The following is a 21,862-nucleotide window of genomic DNA, read 5'->3' on the forward strand; positions in this document are numbered from 1 at the left end:
ACGCGTTACCATCAGCAAGACCATAAACAAAATGGATGTCTGCAAGATGTTCGAATGAATAACATTCATTTTCCATTTTAGTAATGTTAGCGTTTAGAAATAAAACATGGGAATAAAAACTACACTTTAAATCTAAAACGGGAAGTAAACTACTGGAATTAAACAAAGTCAACAATGCAGTAAATTTATTTTACACCAAATGTCAAGCAAGTTAAAAAATGTCTAAAACAAATACTCACAGCCTACTACTAAAACCTCAAAAATAAAAATGTCAACAATTGCGAAACACATCCTACTTCCTAAATTTTTTCTTCGATTTTTAATTTACGATATTGCTATTCTTTTATTCACCGGCGATTTTCTTAAAAACTAATAGTCGTATGAAAAAAATGCAAGAGACCAAAAATTTAAATTTTTGTATGGTCTATTTTTTGGTGTAGCTCAATTTAAAAAAAATGTATGTACACATAAAATTTTGGCCGTCAAAAGTGTGAACCTCCTCAGTTTACCCCTTAAAATTAATTTTACGCCTTTTATAAGATAAAGAGTAAATAGACCGCCTAAAATAACGGGATTATTCTAAATTTCATTAAATTTGATGCAAAACTGTAGTGTGTCTACAGTCTAGATGCTTTGACCTGACTCTATCCTCCCTGTGAGATTTTCCATTTGCTTAGTACAACCATACTTAGAGTGTTTATGCTATAGGGAGAATTGGTTCTGATCTATTTATGGGTGAAATATTTTACGCTGTTCTGAATAGTCCGTATTTTGTTTTCTGGATTGCTGTGTTTCCTTTTCTTTATTTCTGGCACTATTTTATTCTCTATTCAGATCATGTTTAGAGTATGCATTATTTAACCATCTCTGAGTAGGTTACGTATATGTCAGTCATAATAAACACATGCTTTTTATAACCGAGAAATAGGCAACATAATTTGTTTTATTCAGATCTATTTTAAGCCACTTCTAGGACAGGATACTCTTGTTTAGATAAGGATTTTAAAGTATGACATATGATGTTTGATACTTTCTAATAATTTAATTTTAATAATTTTATTTAGGTCTGATGATGCCATAACACGGCGAAACGCGTAACCTAAAATAGACGCTTGATTTATAAGACTTAGACTTTGAGTTTACCTTCTCCCTCCTTTGTTCATATACTTAAGTCTCTTTGAGAGTAATGGATGATTATTTTGAATTCAATATACATTATTAATTATTTGCTTTACCGTTCATCGTATGGCAAAAGATTAACAATATATTATATATGAACAGTTGACTAATTATAAAAGTAACATTTATGTTAAAATCTTCAATTATTCGACTTTGCGTGTTTATTGATAATAGATACTGTATCATCGACATTGTATCATTTTCATTGTATGTAGATTCCTAGAGAACTAAAAATGCTTTGAATTTATTTTTTTTCTAAATATCGCTCGGAAGTTTCTGAATTTAGCAGATATTTGTAAGCAGGGTTTTTTTACGTAATTTAATGAAATAGGCATGCCAAGAATATAGGCCTAGCGCAGCTCTACCATATAGCACAATGGGAAGAAGACTTCCAAAAATGTCATATCACGCTGATCTTAAATAGAAAATATTTATAATGAGTGTATTAGTTGTACGCTGTGTTTGATTAATAAATAAAACACATTGCTTGTATTCAGCGTATAATACATTTAAAAATTGCTGCCTAGCGCTTTCGGCCGTAAGCCAACATTAGGGCTTAAGATATTGTGAAAGCAACCACACTATTAAAAAAAATGGTACATAACATATTTACTAATGGTTTCTTATGTACTCAAGAAACCATGCAACTATGTAAACCCTGATGTTGGTCTACGACCGAAAGCGCTAGGCAGCAATTTTTTAATTTATTATACGCTGAATACAAGTAGTGTTTTTTATTCCCTACAAAACCTCTAGTTAAAAAGCGCAACTAAATTGAGAAAAAAAATTTTAATCCTACTTTAGTTTTAGAAAACAAATTATCAAAAGGAAAGGAACGAGCGATAAAAAATAAGAGAAATAAGCCATATTGTTACACCTAGAGTAGGGTAGATTTTTCAATTTGATACTCTATCACAGGGAGGGAGAAGTCCATTTTGACAAAAGTCAGTGTCACGTTATTGATAGATTATCTTTTTTATATACAGGGTGTTTGGAAGGTGAGTAGCCAAACGATAGATTTTCCCCTTTTTTTACTTTAGCCTTCAATGTTTTTTTAATTTTTGGCCAAAATGGCTCACAATTAATTTTATTTTAAAGACTAATGTTGTCTAATGAGTACAAACTTCCTCAAATCAATAAAAAAAAATGTTACGTCAACTTTACAATGGAAAAAATAATAATAAAAAAGTTGTGTGGTTTTAAAATGTGTTCTCTAGTTAATAGTCTTTCTAACGATGTGCCACATGTAACAAAAATAATTAGGTTACTTACGAAAAACAAATAAGTTTGTCTTCAAGGACGCGTGAACCAATTTCTTGAAAGCAACCTAATTGAGCAGGTATAAACTTATGTATGTCTCTTTCTAACACTGCTAAATCTGTTACGCTATCTCTTTCACCGTTTCAAAACAGCTAAACAGCCCTTTCGTTTCCATGACTCTTTTCTTTACATGTTAAAAAAAAAACATATTTTTTTACTTCAAATCGTTTATTTATAAGTCTTGCTCAAATTGATAGCCATTATTTCTAATACACGCGTAACATCGCTTTCTTATTTCTCTTGTGGTATACTGTAATGTTAGTTCCCATCTCATTATTACAGATCATTTAATAAAAAATCTAGATAATTATCCCCATTCAAATTATCCGGTAAATAATGTGGACCAATGAGGGTATTACCAATTAGGCCTGCCCAAACGTTTACTGAGAATTTCCTTTGAAAGGACACGACGTTCTTCATTTTTGGGGCCCATTAATCCAAATTATGAAAGTTGGTAACTCCCTCCCTTGAAAACTTGGATTCATCTGTCCACAGTATGTTTTGCAAGAAATCGCGGTTATCCACGTCCATATGTAGCAGAAGGCGGCAAAACTGAATGCGTCTTTGGTAATCATTTTCTTCAAGATCTGGCATGGGAGTGTAATGAAAGGGCTGCTTTCCATTGGCATGACAAACAGACCAGACCTTCCATACACTTAGGTTTAGACTGGCAGCTACAGTCCGGATGCTCGTTGTGGGATCTTCATCAAAAGCTTCCAGAATTCGTATTCCACATGTAACAAAAATAATTAGGTAACTTACGAAAAACAAATAAGTTTGTCTTCAAGGACGCGTAAACCAATTTCTTGAAAGCAACCTAATTGAGCAGGTATAAACTTATGCCTCTTTCTAACACAGCTAAACCTGTTACACTATAATCTCCTTTATCATTCGGCGACACTCCCTTTGTGCCCCGCTACCTTAAACTGTTACCCGACATTAACCATAATACGAGTATTATTTATTCGAGATTTGTCTTTCTCCGCTCCTTCACATATTTTTCTCTCGCTCTACGCATATTGTTTTTGTTGTTCATCTTCGTTAACTTTGTTTTATTGTTACTGTTGCCTACTATGGCTGGTGCCTTTACAAACGAGGAGTACGCCGATATCCTAATGGCATATGGTAGAGCTGATAGAAATGGACGAGAAGCAAAAAGAATTTACCAAGAGCGTTTCCCCAATAGACGTCAACCTAATCGTCATACTTTTGAAACGACCTTTAGACGCTTAAGAGAAACTGGTAGTCTAAATCGCCGTAGACCTGAAGTTCGCAGATAACGTAATGTTGCTGATGACGAACGAATTATTTCGAACGAACAAACCTTTATGAAGTAGGTTCTAAAATTAGAAACTGTTCGAAAATAATAAGGTCCAATAACTTTCTCTAAGGAATCACATAAAAAATTAATATTGTTTTTATCGTTTCTATTTAAAACAATCTGTCAAAATTTTCATTGCAAAAGACGCATTGAATCAAATGGACAACAAATTAAACATTAGATGCATTCAATCTAGAATAATTTTTTAACATATATATTGTTTTAATTTCATATATGTCGTTAGTCTGTTACGTCATATTTGACCAATAATTGACTTTAGTTATGGTTTGCTTTACAAAAAGTATTCAGAATATATCATAGAATTGTAATTGTATTGTATTCTATTTAAAAAAAATAATTTTGACGCCATAGTTTTTATTTGAGGTGTCCGTTATAGAAATTTTCTATTTCAAAAACCGTGCAAGTGGCAAAACTAATCGACTAACCGATGTTCCAAAAAATAAAAGAAGAAAAAAGTAGCCGAATTTTAATGAATTTATGGTCTCTTTATCGTAAATGCACTGTATAATTTTTTTCAACATATTTAGATAAATGCATGACTGCTAAGAATATTATTTATATACAAAAATTAAACATTACAAGCCATATTAATTTAATCTTAAATTATTTAATTTTAAATAAAAGCTACAGTGCAAAACCCGGAACAATTCTAGCACACAGTCCTGCCTCTTGAGTGCTATAATAGTAAAGTCTACTTCTTCGTCTGTGACCTTGACGGTCACTAGAAAAATCCTCGTTCCAACAGTACATTGGCGCTTAACCAGATGGCGTACTTTCGCACACAACCAGCGTATGCCTATCGTATCCAACTAATGGCAGAAATATAAGCGCATAATAGTGGTGGTAAGGCAAGGTTTTATAAGTCCGGGCAACATTCTCCGGTCGCGGTAGTTGACGCGCGTAAAAATTGGGCCAACAGTGCTAAAGACTCTTTGGTTGGTTTTGGTTTGATTTGAAAAGAACGGGGCCCATCGTTGACTGAACTAAGGAGGAAGTTTTTTTTTCTGAAATTAATTTTTTTCCGCGGTTATCATGTGGTCGCCCCTCAGGTTACTGACGGCGACTTTTGCCCTTTGGCTCGCGTGTCTAGTGTCCGTAAATGGCGTGAGGGTTGGAACTGGTGGTTCCAATAGGAACGGAGGAGCGCAAAGAAAAGGTGAGTGAAGGTTTGGTGGTGAACATGGATGTCACAGTGGTACGTGAGGATAGTGCTCTGTCACTACATTGTTGTGGATTAAGTGCTGCTCCTGGTAATTTGGGAAATTAATTCGTTAATTTAACTGTATTTTTTGGTTTATTATAAATTTTTATTTTTATTAAAAAAAATGCTTACACTTGAATGTAATTCATAATAATCAAGCAGAAAAAATTCATCCAAATAAATTTACTTTCAACTTTAAATAGCACTTAAATTAATGTGTATTCATTTTATTAAAATATAATAATATTAATTTAATTAAAATGTAAAAATTGTGTTATTGAGCTCAGTATCATATTTTTTATTAACTTAAAGAGAAAGACCTTGGTTAAATAAATGCTTGCTAAAAACAGAAAATTAAATTCAAATAATAAAAGAAAGGTAGAAAAGAAAAATATATATGATTAGGAGAAAATCAGGAAATATATAAGATATAAGATAAAATTTAAAAAGAAAGAGCTAAAAAATGCATAATTTTAATGGATATTGCAGGAGGCAACTTAAATTACCATTGAAATACATAAAGAAAATATAAATACATTTTTCAATTATTTAAATTAATATATAAAATTACATAGGTACTCGTAAGTATTTATATTTTCATATTTTTTTGATAGTAAAAGTTTTAATCAGAGCCACCTATATAGGACACTTCAAGGAATTTTCTTTGCTTTTTCTTAAAAAAAAATATCCCTGTTCATTTCAGCATAAATTTCATAATTTTTGTATAAGTATTAATTTAGTTAATTATGTAATAAAATATAAAAATATAATAATCTATATATATAATATCTATATGCATATATAGACTTTGAGCTATCTACTAATGTTTTAAAAATATGAACATAAATAAAAAGCCTATAGATATAATGGGTTTTCTGTGAAAATAATTACATACTTAAATAAAGTAATTTTTATCCAAGATAAAATTTTTTTTAAGTAATGTGTGTAGTTAGGTATATATTTTTTTAATTATGATAATATTAATGCTAAATAAAGTAAGACAAAATGTGGCTTTTAATCAGTTATTTTTGAGTAATTGATTATCATAAAAATATGAAAAATAAAACATTAAACCTTAGTATAAGTTAATTTTATTTAGTACATATGCCAAATCTCAAAAACTGTATTCAAACATCGCTTGTTCCTAATATATTTCTTAGTCTTACATAGTATATATAAATTGATAAAAAATAAAGCGGCAAAAAATTATTTACGTACTTTCGTCATATTGATAATGCACATCCAATAAAATAAGTACAATATTTAGAATAGATAATCTTATAATGTAATTTTTTTTTATTTCTAAAAAAACGGAATAGTAGTAAAATATTACTTTTTAAAACAATAAAAAAATTTAATCCTAAACAAACTAAATAAATCATTTAAAGAAAAACAAAAAAATCATTAATAATTTACATGATATAACTATTAAAATATAAAAATTTAGTTATGCACTTATTTTAAAACCTTAGAAAATTTAAATAACAACAGAAAATCGATGTTTTTATTCCTTCAAAATATCTAATATTTTAAGATATTTTTAAAATTTGTAGATACAGGTTTCATAGCGAAAGGCTAAAAAACTAAAAACGAAATCTTGTCTTGATATATATTAGTTTTATCAACCCTTACGTCATTGATCTCTTCTATATAAGAAATAAGTAAACTATACCTTTTTTCAAGAATAATAGCGATATGTTTATGACACTTTTCTCTATTAGAATATATTACTTATTACAGTTTATAAATATACTTACTTAATATTTTAAATATTTCAAACAATTTTTCTTTGTTAAAGAATGCATAAAAATTAAAATTTAGTAATTAGTAGGTAATATTTTTGGAAAAATTTATGAGATTCTTAGATTTAGAGTTTTAGTCAGAAATGCACAAACCGGAAAATATAAAAAAATATAATTTTTTTCACATTTAAAGTTATTTTCGGGCAGAACTTGCATTTTACCTTGATGAAATCTTAAAAGGTATAATTTATTTTGTATTCCTACATAAATCCATAACAATTTACATATAAATAATTTATTCTTGTTATCTGTTTTCTGAAAGTAATTTGTATTAAATTTTAAACTTAACTTTTAAAACATTCACTTAAAATCAAGTTATTTAATTCGTATTTCATAAACAATGATTTTTTGTAATATTTATGAACATTATAAATGTTGGTTTTCAAAAAAACTGCATTCAAATTATATTAAAAAAGATGAGAAGTTATATAAAGTAAATAGCAAAAATCTATCACAACTAATTAAATAACCTTAAAAAATATAACAAAATAGGTTTTGATTAATGCCTTAAATAAAGTATTAAAAATTAAGAAATTACTGTTATTTACGGTGATATAAAAGGTAAAATAACAGATTTTGCATTTAAACCAGAAACTCTCTTGATATGTCTTAAAAATCTGTCAATAATAATAAAGAGACAAATTATATTATTATTGCATCCTAGTTCCGCCATTTATAATTATCTGATGCAATGATGCACAAAGATGGATAACAGTGCATTCATGCGATGCATTATTCTCATGTACCCTATTTATAATTTTTAAACCATTGTTTAGATTTAAAGGCTAAGTTCTCGGATATAAACTGAATTTATTAATTGTTTATTAATACTTATTATTAATAAATACTAATAAGGATATATTTTCTTTTGCTAAACTCTTAGACCGATAAAGAGTATTAAAAAAATTATAATACATTTGAAATTTACACTGAAAAAATAAAAAATGTTTAATAATAAGTAGTAGTAGTAGTAATGCTGGAAAGACCAATATCCAGCAAGAAGGCCTTAAAATTCTTTTCTTACTAACCCCAGCAACCCTCATCGTTACTGCTGACCATGACCAGGTGACCCGCCTTCCTAATAAAAGAGAGCAAGTATATTTAGTCTAGATTGATCATGTTGTAGAAAGTGGTACCTGCTAGTTTTTTTCCCTATCTTAGCCTACCTATCCCACTTATAATGATTAAGAACCACACAAAAAGATGCAGTCTACAATGAGATGTAAATATTCGTTAGATTTGACAACAGTTCCTTCGACTGTAGGCTACGATGATGGAAATAATAGATCTTGTTTACTATTCTAGTTTACTACTTCTACTAGAAATTCTTGCGTTATGGAGGTTTAAAGTCCTTTTCTTTCTCAGAGGGAACTTTCTTACACACAAGACATATGATTAGCCAAAATCATAAATTGATACTCACAGAAATCACAATATAACCACAAGAACAGATATCAGAAATATTTTTACGCAATAATTGTTTCTTCATTTACATATTAGATGTCTCTGAACTTTTAATCAAGCTTAATAGATTGATTTTTTATAATCGAAGTTTAAATTTTGTAAACCTGACCAGAATTTTTCAAGAACCGAAGTCTAAAAATCTTCCTTTTCCTTCCTTACTGCTCCTTTTTAGAAAAAAAGCATAATTTTATAGGTTAAGTAGACTATAGTTCATTAAAAAATGCAATTCTTACGGTAATTTTTTAGGACCTTCAGAATATTATTTATTATTTTGAATATCATTATTTTTTTCAATTTGTGTTTATTCACGTGATTTTTAAGAATTTTATTAATCAAAAAAAAAATTTAATTGAAATATTCCACAACTAGCAAATAAATTAAAACTAATTTATGAATATAAAGTTTATTAATAATATATCATAGAAGTTATGTGCAATATGGCTTCATACATAAATATACTTTACGATTTGTTGTGCAGTTGCAAAAACAGTGTGTATATTTTGCGCAAAATAATGAATATATTTTTTTTAATTATATGTCCGTCGATGTTAGCATAATAATTAATACGACCGCTAATTATTGCAAATAGAGCAGTTCAATGATAACTGGATAAGTTATTTGCACAAAGTGAAAGCAAAACTGTAACAAAATATTATTTATAATATTAATTTATCCGATATGGTACGTATATGGCAACGCAAAATCTTTATGTGTACTTGAAACATTTGATTTTATAATTTTTGTATTTTATGCAGTGTCATTTCAAGTGAAAGTAAGGTCGTATAAGACAAATATTAGATACACTATTATCAGGACGAAACTTATTTTATAACAAATTTTAGACTAATTGTTTTTTGTTTTGTAATATACCTTAAATTGGTTATATATTTTTTTAAGAAGTCGTGCAATATTAAATTACTTCATAACATTACAGTTTTTTTTTCAAATGTCGTTATAAGCAATAATTACATGATAAAGTAATAATAATAATAATCGACCTATTAATAAATTACCTAGTAAATCATGGCTCATACTGGAAATATTGGTCTCAACCGTTTATGTAATAGCTATTTTCTTTGGCATTGCTTGTCAAAGAATAATTCAATTTACAACAGTATTGCTTAGTAAGAAAATACAATTTTGAAATATTGAAGGTTTACCAGAAATACATCTATATAAATATTTATGCATTTCTTAATGGATGGAAAATCAATTCACTACTGTATATAAAATTTATTTATTAATGTGATTAATGGCATCGTCGCGACATTTATACCTAGATATATTTGTTATGTTTTATATCTTTTAAGTAACTGTTAAGATATATATCTTTTTTAAGAAATATGTTATTATTGCTAAAAAGAAGAGGTATAATATTTAATAATTTTAAAATATTCAAATGTAGACTCTAAAATGTTTTTTGTGACTTAGGATGTTTAAACCTATATTATAATATTTTTTTGTTAATGGATTTTTAAGTTCGTTGAATATATTATTTATTTTTATATATTTTATTTTCATCAGGTTCTTTACACTGGTAAGTTAACTAATATATGACTAATATCATCTCTATTTTCGTTTGTTTTTATAAATGTTTTATAAACATTTGCTATAATGTTACATACATTTTTTCGAAGCTCATATCCAGAGCCTTTAAAAATAATTAAATATTCTAATTTAATTAATATTGCAATGCCTATCAAAAGTAAAATGTTTAAATACTTGCATTACCTTTAAATCGATTAAACACATTTCCATGCAAAAAATGCCATTTTTTTTATCTCTGATTGCACCCACGTACTGGTGGAAATTTAAAATCATTTTTTAATCTAGATATTGCTACAAACTAAAATACTTTCAGATTTATGAAAGAGTTCATTCCTGTACACAAAAAAATATAAGATCCAAATAGAAAATAATCATAAAACTTTTCCAATTATTTTGAATGTACTAAGTATAAAATTCTAATTATTGTTCGACAACATTTACGAAAAGTAGTTCAAATTTAATTACTATTTTTAAATATGTATTAAATGCAAATAAATTAAATCCGCCAGTAGACTTTACATTAATCAATTTGTTTTAGGCTTTTGACCGACTTGATAATAGAATTCTAATCAATAATCTCGTTTAACCAACTTAAAATCATATTTGTCTGAGTTTCTTAGATGTTGAGTGCAATCATCATAGTTTAATCAATTTATTTTTTATATCAGATGTATAAGGTTTAATTTTGGACTCTCTCGGTTTTAACTCTTTTATAATTAACATTTCCAAAACAAAAGATCCAAACAAAATATTTTTTAGAATTAACGGTACCTCTGACTGTATTTTACGCTGGTAGACATCTTACCATAAGCAAATCACGTAATAATAAGAGCAACATTAAATGGTAGATATGATGGATTTTGCTACAATTCCTGGATAAATATCCCATCTTTCATTCGTGCCATACATAATAAATATTATGTATTGTAGTTACAATTACGTAGTTACGTTAAATTTTATCAATCTTACCCCTCAGAGTTATTTAATGATATTTTTATGTTAAAAATACTTTACTTAACTCTTATTAAATCTATTTTAGCTAAACGGTATATGCCTTTTAAGTTTGGTTAATTTGTTTTTAATACTTTTAGTTTAAAAGCAAAGGAGTGTTCCAGAAGCGTAACGTCTTGTAATCAATTTTCAATAAACTCTCTTAGTGACAGACGGTCAGTAAATCAACTGATTTACATTTTTTTATAAATTAGTAAACAATTTAGTTGACCAGAATTACTGCAGTTTTATGTCCTCGAAAATCCTCAAAATGTATAAGAGTGACATTAATTAGTTCGAAATATTTTGCCTTTTGCAAAACTGGATATATTTCTGATAATAATACAAAATCAGTGTGACATATTTAACTGTATATACATATACAATGACTTTTAAATTTAATAATTAAAAAAATCTGTAAATTTGGGAATCTTGTTATAAAATTAAATAAAATACCTAAATATAAAAAATTATAAAAAAAATGAAAAATATTACTTTAAAATACCATCTTTCGTCGATTTATTCACAATACTTTACTATTTTCCTCTATTCCTTCATTTAGTGTCTCCCCATTCAAAACTCAATACTTTCTTTACAATTTTTCATTTAATTAAAAATATTTTAATAGTTATAATGTATGTAAAATGGTTATAATATCGTTACAATATTATCATCATACCAAAAATAAATCCTTTAACCAAGCCCCTATCTCGCCAAAACAAAACCGTTGTATAACGATTAACCCGCTTTACAAACCAGATTTGCGGTCTCTTGACAGATCTAACATGATTCCTAGATAGAATCAATTAACATCGGTAGTCTTTGACGGATCGCCGCCTTCCGAAGAAAGTGAAATTTATCTGTTTGATCTCGTTTTTCGGGATTCCATTGTAAATTAAGTGAGGATTTATTAATGAGTTTATATGCGGTACTCAACTGGGAAAGGTATGATCTTATATATTGGCTTGTAATCTCGCAATGATCTTGTAACTATGGTCGACTGATTTGAAAGTACAGTTATTCTGTGAAGAATATGCTTTTGTAGGACGAGATTTATTTTATGTAGGAAAAAAAATGACTTTATTAATTATACAATATACTTTTTCTCTAAACTATCTCTAATAATACCAAATTGTTGATTGACGTGATTCATTTCCTAGTTTTATAAAATCCATCTGACGAAACTCATCTGCTTGTGAATCCTTGTATCTTTAAAACCCATAAACAGCAGCTAATGTATAATTTCCTGCTGCAATTATTATCTAATCTAAGAACGCTTCTTTACTGGTCTTCCTCGTCAGGTAAACCCACGTAAGGCTATAGGTAGATCGGCTGCATTTGATTTATATAATCACGAGATACACTTTTAACACGACCAGGTTAACTTGTCGAATGTATGTTAACTGCCTCAGCACCTGATTAGTAATTTAGTATGCACCAGCGCCGGTTTATATTTAATATTATTCTATTTGAATGTTGTAGAATTTCTGTGCTGGTCTAAGCCCATTTTAGTCCTTGCATTTAGATTTTCTTACGTAAGTTCACTTTCTTAATTGCTCATTACACCAATTAAGTCGATTTTAATTAATCGAACTGGTAGGTTACTTTATTTGGATTTATTTGATTTCATGAATTTTGGGAATTCATTATGGTGATAATTAAATTATGAATGTTTATCGAGACTATTTGTGTTATTTCGGAGTAGGATCATACAAATATTTTTAAAGGGAATTTTATACAGGTTCACTTTACCTTTCTTTAGGTTTTTAATTTAGTGCTTACTTAGTACTATATACCAAAAAGTAATAAATTTTATTTTTATTTAAGAAAAATTAAGTTATTTAGGAATCTCTTAACAAAGAATCATTTTTTATCTTAGATTGTTGACTGGTGATTATTTTATACTCTATATGCAATACCGATTTTAATAAGAGATTATTAAAAATAATTTTGACGCAAATTCATTCCAGATACGTTATATTTTTAGCGTGCAAATTTATTTTATAAAATGGTTTTGACTTTAGGGTCTAGATTTAAATTACTCAAAGTGATTATTTTAAGCTTTATTATAATTAATGCAATACTTATAGAGAAAAGAATGATAGGTAGTTATTGCAAATTATCACTTATTAAATTAAATTAATATCGTTCCTAATAACAAAAGCTTCTTTCTAAAACTCACTTCATCAAACAATTTCTAAAAAAACGCAGAAAACTGATACCTCTATAGCTTTAATTTAAAAAAGAAAGACAATAATATTTGGTCGCCCATAAGCAGAAATATTGTTTTTATTTACTCCACAAAGTAGCTCCTTAAACTAACTGTTTCAACCACCTTAGGACTTTTAATATGACTCTTACGTTTCATCTTATAATAGATATCACCTAAACCAATCAAAAGCAAGAAACCTTAGCCGCATGGGCAGCTATAGTACAGGCTATTAATCCTGCTGTCTTGAATTTGCCAGAATGAATCGACGTAGGCATCAACTGCAAAGAAATTGAAAGCAGGATTCTCGATTTTCGAACGACTGATCGTTTATTTTTGTTCGGTGTTCTGTTATTAATTTTGAAAACGTACACGCGAAATACAAAGGTATTAATTCTCTTTTATCTGTATTTCATAATTGTTGTATTTTTATAGAGCTTATAGAGTAAATTGGCTTCGTTCGAAATGAAAAATAATCTTATATTTGACTTCAAGGACTTGATTGCGAATACCCCAAGTGATTATTATATAGTTCATCTTAAAAGTATTCGGAATAAGAAAGCGCAACGTCCAGGTACATCAGTAACTAGACTGCCATACTGCCTGGTGATGGTGGTCCAGGCCTTTTAAAATCAAATGAATCAGACCTTTTTTATTTCGTAGACCTGCTCGTTCAATCGGCATCAATCATCATATGTTTTCAATAGGATTAAGATCTGATAAAGCTGCTGGCCATGGAACTGTTGTCAGTTGGTTTTCTTGCATCCAAGCTTGAATATAGGCAGAATTATGACATATTGCATTATCCTGCTGAAAACGCCACTCCTCTGGATTTAAAGCATGAGTTGTATTAAGAAGAAAACCATTTAAAATATCACGATACTTTGCACTTTTCACAGTGCCATCAACTATACAGAAAGGCGCAGCACTACGTTGAGATCTTTTCTCCCCAATCGTTGTTTTAGTGGGAAATTTGGAAATTTCAATGATAAAATTTTCTCTTCACACGTTTTTGAGATGGTTTGTACCAATCTGAAAATAACTCTCGTCAAATAGAAAAATATTGCTAAATATTTTTATATCTATAAAGCATACGCTGTATTAAGAACAAAACCATTTAAAATATCACGATACTTTGCACCTTTAACAGTGCCATGAACTATAGAGAAACGCGTAGCACCACCTAGAGATATTTTCTCCCCAATCGTTGTTTTAGTAGAAAATTTGTAAATTTCAACAGTAAGTTTTCTCTTCACAGGATTTTGAAATGGTTCGCACCAATCTGGAAACAACTCTCGTCAAATATAAAAATATAATACTAAAATATAGACCGATTATAATTAGACTTTTACATACTTCAACACCTTGTCAGCGGATCCACATAGTGCAAAAAAATTTATTTGAAGCCTTTTTTTAATTTTTTTAAAGATTTAATTAAAATTCACTACTTGGATTTTATTGAAGGTCCAAAGAAAGAAATATGGTAATGATCCATTTTGAAACGGTTTACATTTTTTGAATATATAATTGAATCTGCAGCATTCTACCATAGATATCTAAATAAAATCCACCAGTGTATAACAACAAAACATAAATATATAAAATAACGCAATAAGTCTTAAAAATGGGAGCTTATTTGCATGCTTCATCGAATAATTCTTGCTTTTAAAATTCGCAAGGAACTAATAAAGCTTGTAAAGTGTATTTTGTATACACCAGTCTTGTGATCTGACTAGATCATCCTGCAATAATGCTAAATTTTAAGCACATCTACAAGTTTCCAAAACTTTAAGACATCTGTTTACAAACATTAAACATTTGCTGTTTAGGAAATAGGAAGTGACATCAATGAAATGCATTAAAAATGCTGAAAAGATGTGGAGAATATGGCCGTCCTGAGGACTTCAGATGGTACTCTGATACGGTTAGATAAAAGACAACCTGTTTTGAGTCTTCTAGAATATATCCGCATAAGAAATTTTTAATACAGTCAACAAATGACATGAACAATAGTCAGCTTATCCAGAACTGGTGATCAACCCAATCAAAAGCTTTGAAAAAATCTGTTTATACTGCATTTGCCTATTTACTATCGTCTATTTGTTTTTTATATGTTAAAGAAATATAAATTCTTCGTCCATTTATTCCTAAATTACAGACTCAAGTAGTTTTATCTACTGCAGCCCAGATAGGTTTTGTTGGCTTAATTTTTTTTTAAACAAACGCAAACAACAACGTCTATGACAAAATTCGGACCTAAGAACATTTGGTCACGGTACCACCGGGATCGGCATATATTAATCAAATAGACGAAATATGGTTTCTACATCAGCGACCCATCTACTGATGAAATTACCACAAACACTGTTAAATAGTTGGAAACAATTTTTCAAGTCCATAATTTTGATATAAAAAATACTAATTCGAAACTATTAGAATCAATATATTATCCGTGGCAAGATTTGGAGCATGACCAGTGATAAAATGCAGCAAATTTTAGTGCAGGACCTTGGTTGCATCCTTACAAAATCTACTTAATTTGGCAATTTAAGCCATTAAAATCTTCACACTATCGCATATCCAATAAGTAGGTGTGTGCAAAGAGGAAATGGTCGATATTTAAGAAAATAAATAATTGAATATCTGGTCACTCAAATCCTATTGACTTTTTTACATAATATAGATCTTATTTTTCTATACTCTTATTGACATTACTTTATAATAATAACTGAAAACTATTCCTAATTTTTTTAATATTTAAATTTACTATTATAGCTTTCAGTTCTTTGCGAATTTTAAAGGTAGAAATTGTTTGATGAAAAAGCAAATAAGGAGGCTTAAAGCATCATTAAGGCTTTAAGCCTTATACCTCACAGAAATTTTTTCTTTAAAGCTGGATTTTGGAAAAAGTATAATAAGCTCGTTTATATTTAACCCTCTTATCGTTTGAAGGATTTTCGTTTTCGAATCTTAGCTTTTATTTAATAAAACATCTAATTTAAGAGAGAAGATAAATTAAAATAACAAAAGTAAATTATGACAAATTAAAAATATTACCAACATAAAACATTAGTCATCTTACAAAACAAAGATCCTGTAATTCTCCTTATTAATTCTTTAAAATTAGCTTAACACTACAAATTCTTCGTTAAACAGACTAAATAATACATACTCATTGTTGACAATTGGGCAACTTTTCTTGCCAAACGTTCGGAATTTGTCGCTTTAGTGAGTACCTGTAAAATGTAAGTCGCGGAAATGGTAATTACCGTATAGGCAAAAAAGTGTATGTAAAAACAAACCAGGCACCTTGAAAATGTGTAGCAAAGCATTTAGGTATAAGTTTTCACATGTCACACTCTAAATAAGCTGACAGTATAAATGGTTTTATGAGCTTGAAGAGTAATGTTACAAGTGATATTAGATTTTATTAACGGTGAACCGCCGCTGAGCCGATCGAATTATAAACTAGGTTATTGTAATAATTGTGAACTGGTTTATTATTATAACCTGCGCCAAGATCAGGAAATTTTTATTTGATTTTATCTTCCTTTCAAAAAGGGAGATATAAATTATTTTAGATTGATTTGCTGATTATATTTCGTTTTTTCCATTTGGTTTTTATTAGATTCGACCGTGATTGCAGGTTTTTGTAATTGTAAGATATAACGTTCAATGGCAAGTCGAGATGAAAATCTCTTTTATAATATGGCAGTGTTCATAAACCCAATAAATTAAATAGAACTCGTTCTAGTTTTCAGATTTTCAACTATAAACAAAACATAAACTTGACAAGAGTGTCGCTGTGCATTTTCAAATAATTAGCAAAAATAATCTGAATATATAATTGTAATTCTTTAATATAATTTTAAAGAAATTATTATTGATAATGTTTAAACAATTTTAAAGCACTATTATAATAAATAAATAAATACTATTAAAATAATTTAATATTATTTGTATAAAAAACAAAAGTCCCTTTTTAACTAAGACGCTTTTCCTCCCTTATTTAAACAAAAAATATTTGAAACTATTAATTTACAAATAATTTAATAAGTATATTTTGTACTTTAAGGTATTCCTAAATATTTATTAGATAAAATTGTATAATATACATTTATGTTATGCTTATATTTTAACGGATTAAATAAAAATTTCTTTAAAGAATTCTTTTTTAAGATGTTCTATCAAAGAAACAGTTAAATTTACTAAGAATTTGTAAGTGAAGTTGTGTTAAGTGAAGTGAAGTATTTTGAAAAACGCTTCCAGTAATTTTCTATATTATGTTACGTTAAGTAGTTACAAAGCTAGTAGCACCGAAAAATGCAATAGCTTTTAGTCATAGTAACTATTGTAAATTTATAATTGATATAGAAGTAATAGCGCTAGTATTTATATTAATCTCATGATCTATAAATATTTTTAAAGTTGCCTAAATGATTGGCAGTAGAAAGAGTTTTTGAATCTTAAGGGATCTTTTAAAAAATAAAACTTAATTCTTGATTAAAAGGTTTTATATTATTTTAATTACAAGAAATTCTATAATTGAAATCAACTTTTTTGTCTATAAAAGGAATTACATTAAGGCTAACTCCTAAAGATAATTTGCTAGGAAACAGTTGTGTTGTATACCAAGTCATGCTATTTTACATAGATTGTTAACGACTGATCAATTAACTAAAAACTTTCTTCAGTAGAAACACTGACTAAGCAAAACATTTTCTGATTAGTCACAAAATTGTAATCATTTATATATCTAATTAACCTTTCGATATAAAAACTATTACCGGTGCTATATAAAACTATATAAAACATATAAGTAACAGGTATGCTTTTTGTGATTTAAAAACTTAAAATTGAGTTAAATTTTATATACCTACAAATTGATTCTAAATAATATATTTTTCGTAAGACCCTTATGAAAGCAGATACTTTCTTTTGCATGTATTAAGTATGTAGATTTGTTTACGCATTCCTATAATTTATTTTTAATCGTTGTTAACGTTGGTGATATTTTTGTCAACAAATAAATCTTATAGCGCGTTATTTAAAACATTTGAAAAACTATAATGCAAAAAAAGTTTATATGCAGTTAGATGGTAATTGCATCCGCATGCTTGTAGGAAAACTAATGTACGTAACACATACTGAAAGTAGCTTTTCCGCAGTTATGGTATTGACATATTTGTTAATTAAACCACATATTTTTGTAGATGTTTTATGAAAAATTTCAAATGATGTATTATAGAGTTTGGTATTTAACCAGGTTCTAAATATAGTATATTGCGTATACTATATTATTTAAGAAATTCACTTTTTACTAATGTTGCTTACGCATTTTTATTAAATTATATATATTTTTAAGAAATAATAAAGTTAATTTTAGCTTAATATTAAAAATATTGTATTTTTAAAATGTGGAAACTCACTTATTCAAGAGTAAATGTTATGTTGGCTTGTAGCAAGTTTATTTCTTTTTGACTTTTGTTCTAAACTTAGACTGTTTAAAGTATATAAGTTAAAGTATATGACCATAATAAAAAACTTTAAATATTTCATAAGTTTTGTAATATGTACTTTGAATTAAAATATATAAAAAGGGTATAGGATACATTTATGTTATGCTTAAGTCTTTGAAAAAGCTTTTCTCGTTTTTAATATTAAAGGTTAAGATCCTTTAAAAGTAAATATTTAAATGAGTGGTGAATTTTAAGTTAATGTCTTAAATTTTGAATTCGAGTCTAAAATGTAATTCATAAGAAGTTTTTAGATTTTATTTCCAAAATGTTTTCCTGTACTCTAACTAAATATATTAGTTATTTACCTATATTATTTTATTGGTGACTGAGTAATATACCTTCGAGAACAGATGGCGCTAAGACCTACGAGTCTACTTTACAAATTTTAGGTCATTAAGAAATTCCTTTGCAGCACTTAAATATAGAAAATATTTTAATTTATAAGCTCATAGCTTATAAGAAACTTATTACAGTATGGCTTTTATAGGGTGCTTTATAAGTCATATTCCTAAAAAAGGGATAAAGGATATAATTTGTCATAAGAAATGTTTATATATGTTTTAATTCCTCACTGTTTTTTTGTAAATTTAGTTTTGGATGTAAGTATCCGGTTTCTTAGTCCTTCATTTGTAGTATGTTATGTATGTTTGTATGTTTAAGTTGTATTTTTAATGTCTTATTAGGACTATTATTAGGTCCTGAATAAAACATATAATTTCGAGCACTTAGATGCTTTACCAGTCTCCTATGTTTTCATATTTAGAATACTACAAATTTGAAAAAGTAAACTGTAAGAGCTTTTGTAGGCCTGTTACAGTTTATATCATGATATCCTTTTGAAAACAAGTATTTTTTTTTTAAATCTTTATTAAATTGTATCTTTCAAAATCCCAGAGAGTTAATCTGCAGTATTTTCATATGCCAGAATTGCACAGAGAAGTGTACCTCAATCTGCTTTAACTTTGCTAAGCCATGATCTTATTAAGCTATAACTAACTATTATCGGCATTTATAATATTTAATTCATCCAGCAATTTCGGATATGACTCGAAACGGCTTATTTAGGTTAAGAACTCAGAATGTATCTTTTACCAAACCTTATTATTTATAATTTTTTTTCCCAATAGTAACGCAAAAAACTTAATTCTATACGTTTTTCCTTAAGAGCCATAAAGGACTATTATAGGTGACAAAAGTTCAAAGAAAGTGTTGGGTTTTTTTAGGCATTGGACGAAAACCAGGACGGGCACCTCACGATAAAAAAATTTCTCGGTAATATTCAGGTTTCATTAATTTCTTAATTTTTAGATACAATAAGCTAATGTTAAGCTATTTTGCTTGAATTGTGTTAAAATTATATTTAAACAAACATATTTTAAATCGATGATTAAGTTTTTAAACAAGGAAGGAGACATATCTTTAATTGGACCATAATTTTTTTTAAGTTGTTTTAAATAACACTAAAACAAATTCTAATAGTCATTATACTATAAAATAAAATTTGAAGTAGTTAACCTTAAACATATCAATTATATGAAAAATATAAATTACACATAACGAGCAAAGATATAATGAACACAACTAGTGAAACGATACCGATTGTACCTACATACTTTAATTTACTTTAAACTGTAATTAAGTCATCAGTATCACTAAAGGCATACCAAATCAACTTTTTAAAATGCGCCTATCTCAAGTCATAATCCGAAGGTATTAATTTTACGTCGAAATTAAAAACGAGTCCTTTCATTTGTGCTTTCTTTAAAAAGGCTAAAAAGCAAAAGAATAAGAGCGCCACGTGAAATGTTTTTTCACATCAGACTGCACCATCATTCATTTTAAACCAGGCAAACAGGTATTGACATATTTCGGTGATTTTTAATGATGAATTAATATTGGAAAAAGATGACAATGAATTATTATTTAAATACTTACTTGATTACATATCGTATCAGTAATTAACCACTGTCGGTACAAGAGTTGTCAGGTAAAAGCCTTTCATATGAATTCGTATCTCTTACCTACTTATGAGAATAATTAATAAGTCGGTATGATCAGATTAAGTGCCTGTTAAAAATTGAACCCGAGAAATGCCTTAACCACATAAATTAAATTCTTGCATTGGTTCATAAATATGTTAAGAAGATTGTAAAGCACGACTTAAAAATGACCAAGACTCCTCTAACTAATGAGTGTAGAGTTAAAACGTTTTAATTTAAAATGAGAGAATTGATGCCTGAAAGTTTTAAATATTCCAATAATTAAAAATAGCCTATTATAAAGTTTATCCTAAGATTATTTATTTAGCTAATGTTTAATTTTAAATCGGACAAGACCTATATATATAGTTAAAAAATTTAAATGTATATTAACATGCAACGAAGTTTATAGGTAGTGCGCTTGAAGGTAAATTAAATGGCAATGCAAGATCGAAAACCCAATTTCCGATTCGCGCTTGCCGTTGCAAAAGAAATTCGAATATTTCTTGACTATCGCTATTTACAATTACTGCAACTTAATTGACTGATTTCTACTAAAATATATATCAAAATATTGTCAATAATAGATTCTACACTAAAAGTATACTTCTATTTCTTATACAAATACCCATCTACTAAAAATAATAATACTTACAAATATTATAAATTCATAATATCACTAGAATTTTTTTTCTAGTTAACACTATGGGTACATACATATGTTTGTTAATATTTAAGATACAGGGTCGGTTAAATTAGCAAACTAGTAGAATTTTTTCTCTTCATTAAAATGGTAAAAACAAAAAAAAGTCTTGTTTTTGAGAAAATGTGAAAAATTTACTTTTATTAAATGAAATCTCCTGTATATTTTTTGATAAATCAAAAGATAATAACTTTATTAATAAAAAAGTTTATTTGCACTAATAGCCTTAACCTAAAAATATGAAAATTAAATCCATATTAATAATTTTACCAAATTTAGGCAAGTTAGTTTTGAAATATAAAAATAACATTAGGTAAACCTACTTAATTTACAATAAATAAGCAAAAACATCACCGTCTTACTCAAAACATTAGTCTTTAGCGTCTCCGCATCTTGAGTTCATCAACGGCTCTGTCTTTTTTTATACACTTCATTTTTTATGTAACCCTAAAAATAAAAGTCGAGAGGGGTTAGGTCTGGTGACCTAGGTGGCCAACGAATCGGGCTACGTATCCACTTATCGTTAAACAGTCTATTAAGTGATATTCTTACATCATTTAATTAATGAAGAGGTGCTTCATCCTATTGGAAATAGAATTATTGCCG

General features: G+C 28.0%; 1 protein-coding gene across 2 annotated transcripts in view; it reads left to right on the top strand.

Moving 5' to 3' along the window:
- Positions 1-4,694: 4,694 nt before the first annotated feature.
- The window catches only part of LOC126741886 (uncharacterized), a 154,377-nt gene continuing 137,209 nt past the window's right edge, over positions 4,695-21,862 (top strand). Inside the window, exon 1 of one of the 2 annotated variants that reach the window (XM_050448352.1) lies at positions 4,695-4,997. In XM_050448352.1, coding sequence (XP_050304309.1) covers positions 4,874-4,997 — 124 coding nt within the window. In that variant the 5' untranslated portion in view covers positions 4,695-4,873. The remainder of the gene's footprint in view (positions 4,998-21,862) is intronic. The other variant, XM_050448351.1, reaches the window with a different exon arrangement.

This window comes from Anthonomus grandis, chromosome 11 (assembly GCF_022605725.1).
Source record: "Anthonomus grandis grandis chromosome 11, icAntGran1.3, whole genome shotgun sequence".
Lineage (NCBI taxonomy): Eukaryota > Metazoa > Arthropoda > Insecta > Coleoptera > Curculionidae > Anthonomus > Anthonomus grandis.